We start from the raw sequence: 9,112 nt of genomic DNA, 5'->3' as shown, positions 1-9,112 counted from the left end.
TTAATCAAATTATTAAATCTTGTAAGGATTATCTAATTAAATTAATCCATTAATTTAATCCTAATCCTTATCCCTCTAAATTTCGAAAAATAGGGTAAGGATAATTATCCAATTAATCTAATTAAGTAACAATTATCCAAAAACAAGAAACCCTAGTTATCCTCTAGCATATTTCGAAATTTACAAGGGAGGAGGCTAGGGTTTTCAAAACCCTAACCCTAATTTCGATTAGGGTTCTTTGGAGGCTAGGGTTTTCGAAAAAAAAACCTTTGATCCAAAACCCTAGAAATCGAAAAATTGGCCTTTAGGGTTTAATAGCTATAAACCCTAATTTGCAATTCAACAATTGTATCAATTCAATTTAAAACAACAATGGCTCTGATACCACTGGTGGGTTTTAGGTAAAACAAATAAACTAGAAAAACAATTCCTAAGTTCACATGCAACCTACTTTGGATCTATGTTTTAACTATTGAACATACAACTTTGAATTGCAATACAAGAACCCTAGAGGAGAGAGGCTATTATCGAAAATAGTAAACTAGGGTTTAGGGTTTACATACCTTTCAATTGTTATAGCAAACAATTGATATTCCCTTGATCTTGATCTTGATCTTCTTGGAAGCTTTAGCACCACAAGTGTAATGCCTCTAATGGAGTCACACCCAAACTAGCAAGAAGGAAAGTAGAAGAGAGAGAGGAGAGGGAGTATGCAAAATCTCGGCCTTAGGGTTTCTTCAAAAGAAAGAGTCACCAAAAACATGAACCAGGAGGCTCCTTATATAGCTGAGGGATTTAGGGTTTAAGGGAAACCCTAGTTATCCTTTGCTTAGGGCCTAAGCAAACCCAAGGGCCTTATCCAAGCCCCTATGGACGAAATTATTAGGGTTTCCCCTAAAGATTTCGTCCACCCTCTTCCAAGGGGTTTCTAGAGCCTTCCACTCAACTATTAGATAATTGCAAACTAGTCCCTGCACCTTATAATTAATTCTTTTAACCCCAAAATCAATTCTGATTAATTTCTGGCTAACAATTAATTAAACATAATGATTTCTAATTAATATATTAATCCATTAACATATTAATAAATCATTTATATATATATATATATATATATATATATATATATATATACTAATTTATTAATCTTATAAATTAATATCTCTCCTTTCATAATTTCCTTGTCCAGTTGCTAGGTTGAGGGCAACCCAAAAGGACTGTGCTGCTATCAATTCAAGTACATCCCAATTATAGTTATGGGCTTAGACACCTAATCCAACAGTCTGGTCCGCCCTCTTGGGGCCTTCAGCCTATCCGGACCGCTCGCTGGGCCTTCGGAATATCCGGTCCGCCCTGGGTATGTTGGCCTACAGCAGAAAGCAGGACCCGCCTCAACCCAACCCCCGTCAACAACCATGTGCACATAAAACAACTAATCACATAACAATCCTTAACCAGACAAACAGTCTAACAGATCACATAGCATATCCACATCCTAACCAGGATTCCGACCTAACCGGTCACTAGCATAACATTACCCTATATACCGGGTACCGACCTTAACCAGGTCACTAACATAACACCATCCTAAATACTAGGATGCAGATCTAGCAAAGCAATAACATAGCAAACAATACCCGAATTTCCATCCGATAAAGGGCCGGCCTTGGTGTCGTAGACCCTGTCGATATAGTGAGGATAACTCACCTGTAATTGCCGACTGAAAGGATAAGATCAGCTGCTCCGACCACCGACACGAACTCCACCACCGAACACTACCAAAGAACTAATTCCATAAATACCAAAATCACCAAAATACCCTTGGTAGACAAACTGGTCAACTCTTGGTCAAAGTCAAAGTCCTCAGTCAAAGTCAACCTCTCTGACTGACTCTACTCGCCGAGTCGACCCGTCGACTCGTCGAGTCCCTATACTCAGAAACTCCCATAACACGACTCTACTCGCCGAGTCACCCCAAGACTCGTCAAGTCCAACGATCTCCGAGTCCCATCCTGCTCAACTCACCAAGTCACCTCCCGACTCACTGCTTCAAGGTTTAACCAGAAAAGATTGGGGTTCTGCGACCAGACTCGTCAAGTCCAAGAACAGACTCGCCGAGTTCAAGACAATCTTCAACTGACTCGCTGAGTTGTTCTTCCACTCGCCGAGTCCATGCACATGTTCATACGACTCGTCGAGTGCACCCATGTGACTCGCCGAGTCCCTTCAGTTCTCAATCCATACAGAGGCTTTTCGAGCCATGCAGAGGCTCAAATCCATAGATCCACTCTTCTACAACCTAACCCTCACATAAAGTTGCAAACTTTACGTGAAACCAAGGAGATATAAGTCCAAAACACTCTAGGGTTAGGGTTTATGACAAAGGGGCTTCACCAACAACTCAAAGACTGATGCTTTATGACTTTCTGGACCAACACAAGTCTAGATCTGAAGTAGCAACCTCAGATCTAAGCTTCTAACTCGAAATAGCTCACAAACAAGCTATGGAACTTCACATCAACCACCAAGGATGAATCAAAAAGGAAATCATCATAAGATTATGGCTTTTTACCTCTGAAATGTGCCCAAACAGATGTAGATCCCAGATCCACACAAGCCCCTTGATGTTAGCCTTTAATTCCTCAAGCTCTTTTCACCACTTTCCTCTTCCAAGCTCCAATCTCCTCAATAATGAAGCCTCACACAAAAATTAGGGTTTCTGGAACTCTCAGGGGGGATTAGGAGGCTGGGAGAAGGACATAAAGTCCTTTAAATAGGGTGCAACCCTCGGGATTAGGGTTTTCTTCCTACAGCACCAACTCGTCGAGTCCAAGTCTCCGACTCGGTGAGTTGGCCACTTAAACTCTGATAGAATCCCGCTCCGACTCGGCGAGTAGACGGACCTACTCGTCGAGTCCCTTTCCTAAATTTACACTTTGCACCCTCCAACTTCTTGCTTCCGAACTTGGAATGTTACAGTATCATTAGCCCTGCTCTAGCATACAGTTCTCATATCAAACATACTACTCAGAAAACATAAATTGGGTAATTTAGGAACCATTTACTTGAGCTTGGCCGATTGCACGCATCACACCCCTATTTTCTTAAATAAAGCACTTTTTAAAAGTTTAAATTCATTATTATTTAATAAAACTATCATTTCCTCGGTTTGAGTTTTGACACACCCAAAAGTGTGCCCGAATTCCTCAAACCAAGGCTTTGATACCAACTTGTAACGTCCCAAAAATACCAAGTAAAATTTTCAATTTTAATTAGGTCAAAACCATTAGTTTTTATTCATTGATTGTACAAAAAAACATAATTCATTACAATATTCCAAAACATCAGAGTATGAATACATCAAGTGCGGAAATCATGCAGGGATGATGTTGTATTATCACGTCGGGCCCTTCCCTTTTGAACTGGAAGTACCTGAAACCATAAATATAAACTGTAAGCATAAAGCTTAGTGAGCTTTCCAAATTACCACATACAACATACATATCATATAATAACAACATGTGGCTGTGTCAGGTCCGTATCAACCCCCGGGTCTGTATCAACCCAAAATATGTGTCGGGTCTGAATCAACCCCGGGTCTGTATCAACCCCGGGTCCATATAGCTCAATACATAAATCATGCTAGCACACAAACAAAATCATACAATAACATCAAGTTCTACTCATATGCTACAGTGGGTCGGCCTTGGTGCCTTCGATCCACTTAAGGTGTTAGGAAAACTCACCTCATAGACAGACGAAAAGCTGAACTGACACGTTGCTATGAAATCCTCACTAATGGTCACCTTTACGAACAACAGTAACCAAAAATCAGTTTACCATTCAAATACCTAAAATACCCCTAGGTCAAACCCTAATCAAAATCCAGGTCAAAGTCAACGGAGTTAACTGGGTTGACTCAGTCAGTACGCGGGGCGTACTTCTCGTGTACGTGGGGCGTACCTCGCAGTAGAACGAGGATCGGGGTGCTGACCTCGTACGCTCAGCGTACCCTTCGATACCGCTTGCGTACGAGGCTGCTTGCCAACCTCCTAAATAAGTGCTTAATCCCTTAAGCACATACGTCCAAACATAAGATCTAGGTCATATAAGATGCTCTAAACCATAAAGTTTCCAACTTTATGGTCTAGCATGGCCATTAAGTCCTTAACACCAAAAACCCTAGTCTCTTAACCCATTAAGACCATCTGGCACTTGCATGGAAGGAAACTAGTGACCAAGTACCCAACTTTATGACTCACCACCCCTTAAAACCTCTGAAAGGACAACTCAAATGCCTTGGAGTATCTTCTTCTCACAAAGACTAAGTTTGGGACCAAAAAGGAAACAACTTGAGCAAAAACTAGATCCAAGAGATTTCTTCATCAAGTTTGAAAGTTTTTACCACCACAAGGTGCACAAGGAGGACTAAATGTTGGATCCAAAGCCTTGAGTGAAACACCACTACTCCAATGCTCTTCCTTCTACTCTAAAAGCTCCAAATGGCATCAAAAATGGATCAACAAGCTTCACAATGCACAAACACTCTTTAGGGCTTCAGAATGAGGAGGGAGACTAAAGGTAGGAATAGGGTCGGTCTAGATGGTGGGCAACCCGGGCGACCGCCCAGGGCCCACGTCACTACGGGGCCCAAAATTTCTGGGTTATGTAATGTATATATATATATATATATATATATATATATATATATATATATATATATATATATATAAAAGAATTATTACCTAAATGATTTTTATGGCCTAAAGTTGGTTCAAACTCAAAACTAGCTCAAAAGATAAACAATTTGACTTGCTAGTTATTGCTAATTGAACGCGTTTATAGTGAAGAATAAATAATATATATATTTTTGAATCTTTATTATATTTGTCTTTTAGGGGTCTTTTTTTTTTCTTTTCGCCCTGGGCCCCATATACATTTGGACCGGCCATGGGTAGGAAGGTGCATGAAGCCATAAATGTGTTTAAATAGGGCTCAAACCCTAAATATAGGGTTTACACCCTGGCTTCGGACGTCCTGCGTACCCGCGTACGCGCAACGTTCTAAGGCGTTGTGTACTCCAACAAATCCGAAATTACAAAATTGCCATCGGGGAATAAATTGCAATTAGAGCATAACTCAAGGGTTAAAACGAATACCTGAAAAATAGATGTTACAGTAAGTTGCATTGCAACTAAGAGCATTAACAACATGAGCTTTTCAAACCAAACATCATTTAAGTTTCTAAAAAACTATTGGATAACCTTTTTCAAAGTTCATGTAGATTTTTCAAAAAGTATTTACAAGCTTTTGTAATAATTTTTTTTTCATGGTGATTACATAAATTTTCAACTAACTTTACATGTAATATGGGTAATTCGAACGGGGTTTTGGGCTAAGATCTTTTGGGCCCTTGAGCGTGAGGCCTGGGGCCTGAGGGAATCGAACGGCTATCCGCTATTGTTCAACCTTTCGGTCTAACAAGTTACGATCAACGTAACTTTCGAGCATAGAAGCAGTCTAGAAAGATCGGAGCCCGGAGGCAAAAGGGAAGTCTCTTTGTGGGAAGGTTTGAAATCAATTCCATGGCGACCTTGGTGAAAGCGATTTTGAATCCGCAGAAAAATTGGTTCGCTGCTCTGCACAAGAAAACCATCGCCAATCGCCTTCGCAAATACGGTCAGTATCTAGGTTTTTATTAATTTGTCGTGTACTCTTTCAGGATTTGTGATTGCTGTGATTTTGGTTTGGGATTTTAGTATATTATGATGTTTTGATGTGGTTCTGTGGTGGTATTGATGACAAATTAGGGTTGCGATATGACGATTTGTACGATCCGATGGAATCCCTTGATATAAAGGAAGCTCTTGCAAGGCTGCCTCGTGAGATTGTTGATGCTAGAAACCAGCGAATCTTACGCGCTATGGATCTCTCCATGAAACACGAGTACCTTCCTAAAGATCTAGAGGTTCATTTCTGTTCATAATTAGTGTATTGTCATGCGTGAAATCGATTTTCTTTTGCTTTTTTCAATACGATTATCGATGGATCAGTTTCATTTATTTACATATCTCGAAGCTTCTAAGAACTGTTTTGGGTAAATCGAACACAAGAGAAAAGTTCTGATTTTGATGTATTTCTTGATTGTTACAGGCTCAACAGACGCCATTTAGGAGCTATCTAACTGACATGCTGGCCCTGGTAAGTACTTTACTAATTGATCGTATCCTTTTTGATACTACATCACAAAACTGTTTATTTCTCTTGCTGCTTCTAGTTTCAATTTCATGTCCTTATAGTTGTAGCCAGTATAAGTATTCCATACTCTAGGAGATCACATGATTCATAAGGATGTTTAATTGAGTTACTGAAATTGTGTTATGAAATGTTCTTCTGCAATTTATGCTTTTTGACTTCTGCATACATAGTCTTTGTAATTTAGGCCAAGTTGCTTGAAAGAAGAATTTCAAACATGAAAGAAAAGCCTATTATATTAACAAAAATAGGGTGTTTATGTTACCTCTTTATACTATTTTGATTGTTGTCAAACCCTTAAAAGTGAGTTATTATAGAGTATGAAAACATGGTTCTGTCAAACTTTGCTTTTGAAGATAGTATTTGTAATTGTAAGGCACTTACTCTTAAGGCGTAACTTTTCTTAACATGTTACTATAATTTAGAATGATCAACCTTTTAAAATCCGACTATGTTTCATTTTCACTGATTTTTTCATGTTATTTTGTTTCCATGACGCCATGGTTTTTGTCATGTTATCATTTATGACAACATAATTGTAAATTTTTTACTTTCAAGGAGCTTAATTTTCACGGATGACTGTTTCTATGGCAATGTACTTGTATGGCAAGTCTGTCTTTTTGTCTGATGAAAAAGTTAGCATTTGATTGTTTTTTACAATGAAAAATGTTTCAGAACATCCTAATAGCAATTTTTATCAAATGAACCTTGGTTTTAAAGACATAAGGCTCCCCAAATCTTTTAGGGTTTTTGTAGCCAAAGCACTAAGCACTGAGCCAAAGCACTCGCTTAGAACTATTACTTGTCTTCACATAAGCTGATGCATTATCAATTACTATGCGCACCACATTCTTTTCACCAACTTCCTCCATTTTATCAAGAACACGAAACAACAAATCCGCATCCTTTTAAACATCAGAAACATCAAGTGAAGTTGATATATTTTTGAACTATAGAATCACGTTATAATATTGAATCACCTTTTTCTGTTCATTCTTTATTATTTTCAACAATTTGGTTTTGAACAACCTTTACTTCTTGATCAAGTATGAGAACATTTAACTCATGCATACTTGGTGCATTTCTCTTGGGCCAAAATGTCCGATAGCATTAATCATTATTTGGAAACTATCATATGTCGCGACATTGAATGAAGTTTATACATCATAAAAGTTTATAAGTTGTAAATCTATAATAATTAACACCTGCATCAAAAATGATTTCCAACAAGACATAAAAGTTTACAATACATTACATGTATCGTAAAACCACCTCCCAATCTTACAAACTTTATGCCTTAGACCCTTTCGACATACTTCATTGATAGTTTGTTGTCTCTCTTCCTTCCTACCTTTGACTGCTTTGTGTGGATTAAGATTTCAATCTCGTGACATGTAGGGGTGTAAACGAGCCGAGCCGAGCCCGGCCAAGCTCGAGCTCGGCTCGTTTAATTTTGAGGAGCTCGATTCGAGCCTTAAAATGAAGCTCGAGCTCAGCTCGTGAACAATTTAGTGGGCTCGCGAGTCTAAACGAGCCTCTCTGTGTGTGTGTGTGTGTACACACACACACACACACTAATTGAAGCTCGGCTCGAACTCGTTTAATAAACGAGCCTCATATTTAAGAGCTCAGGCTCGTTTAATTCGATCTCGAGTCGAGCTTTTAACAAGTCGATCCCGAGTAGCTCACGAGTAGCTTGGCTCACTTACACCCCTAGCGACATGTATGTCAACTGAGAATAGTTTTATGATAAGAAAACTAGAAAAGCAAAGCCAATAGGCCATAAACTGATAATGCATCATGTATGTCACATGATGATAAATTGATAATAAGTCAAGTTTTTGTAGTATGTATTTTTTAAACATTATAAAAGTTGTGTGTTATTATAAGCTTTGATTGATTTTTGCTGATATGAACAAACTGTTATGTTTTGTTTTATTACAGGTAGAGAGGGAGAAAGCAGAACGTGAAGCCTTGGGAGCATTGCCTCTTCAGCAGCGTACTTTGCCCTAGTTTCTTTCTTTATTTTTAAAAATAAATGGATCTTTAAGGGGAGTGAGACAACATTCCTTATTATTTTGATTTCAAGATTGTTGTTTTGGCAACAATAATAATTTTTCATTATTGTTAATTCATGGTACTGCATGTTGTTTGTGGTTAATATTTGTACGTCCTATACATGTGAGTTGGCATGTAAACATTGAGTTGTTTTTTTTTTCTTGTATTCATTTTTACTATTGAAACTTGCTTATCCTTCAAAATGGATATTTTCTTTAGAGGGTTGATTTCATAAAATAAATAAATAATAAGTTTGATGATTTTCTGTTTAATACAATTTTTTTTTCTTTTTCTTTTACTAAAAAACATACATTATTAATTACTTCAAAAGTTGTAATTTCTTCTGAAGCAATAAAATAATTACTAAAAATCTACCTTGCCATGACAACATGATAGCATTATGAAAAAGGAAGTGATTCGTATACAACAATTTTTTGTCATATACAACAATTTATGCATTATAAAGTTGTACAATACAACACTTTAAAACACAAATTGTTGTGTACGGAGAAAAAATATTGTGTACGAATCAGTTCCCTTATGAAAATTATAGATTTTCTGAAAATGAAAGTATAAGTTGAGATGACATTTGTTTTTAGTGATAGAATGGGGAAAGTCTCCAAGATCAAAATATATAATGCCATACAAGGACAAACATTAGCCAACAGATTGTCCTTTAAATGTTAATACTTACAAGATAATCTTAAGTTATAATATGTTCGACACATATACTGATTTGTATACACTATACACTTCCACATCTTTCATTTTCTTTTTCCTATTATCCGTCTTCAGTTTA

The 9,112-nt window shown here is 37.6% G+C and overlaps 1 protein-coding gene across 1 annotated transcript; it reads left to right on the top strand.

Moving 5' to 3' along the window:
* The first annotated feature begins 5,486 nt into the window (after positions 1-5,486).
* LOC145132742 (cytochrome b-c1 complex subunit 7-2, mitochondrial-like) lies at positions 5,487-8,416 on the top strand. The gene is made up of 4 exons (XM_079067640.1): positions 5,487-5,679; positions 5,811-5,968; positions 6,154-6,201; positions 8,200-8,416. The coding sequence occupies exons 1-4, from the start codon at positions 5,586-5,588 to the stop codon at positions 8,266-8,268; spliced, it is 369 nt and encodes a 122-aa protein (XP_078923766.1). The 5' UTR covers positions 5,487-5,585; the 3' UTR covers positions 8,269-8,416.
* The last annotated feature ends 696 nt before the right edge of the window (positions 8,417-9,112 follow it).

Source organism: Lactuca virosa, chromosome 8 (genome assembly GCF_052849685.1).
Source record: "Lactuca virosa cultivar CGN04683 chromosome 8, Lactuca_virosa_CGN04683_v6, whole genome shotgun sequence".
NCBI classification, from domain to species: Eukaryota; Viridiplantae; Streptophyta; class Magnoliopsida; order Asterales; family Asteraceae; genus Lactuca; species Lactuca virosa.
The sequence above is the reverse complement of the archived record's forward strand: the minus strand, read 5'-3'. Positions and strand labels throughout refer to the sequence as shown.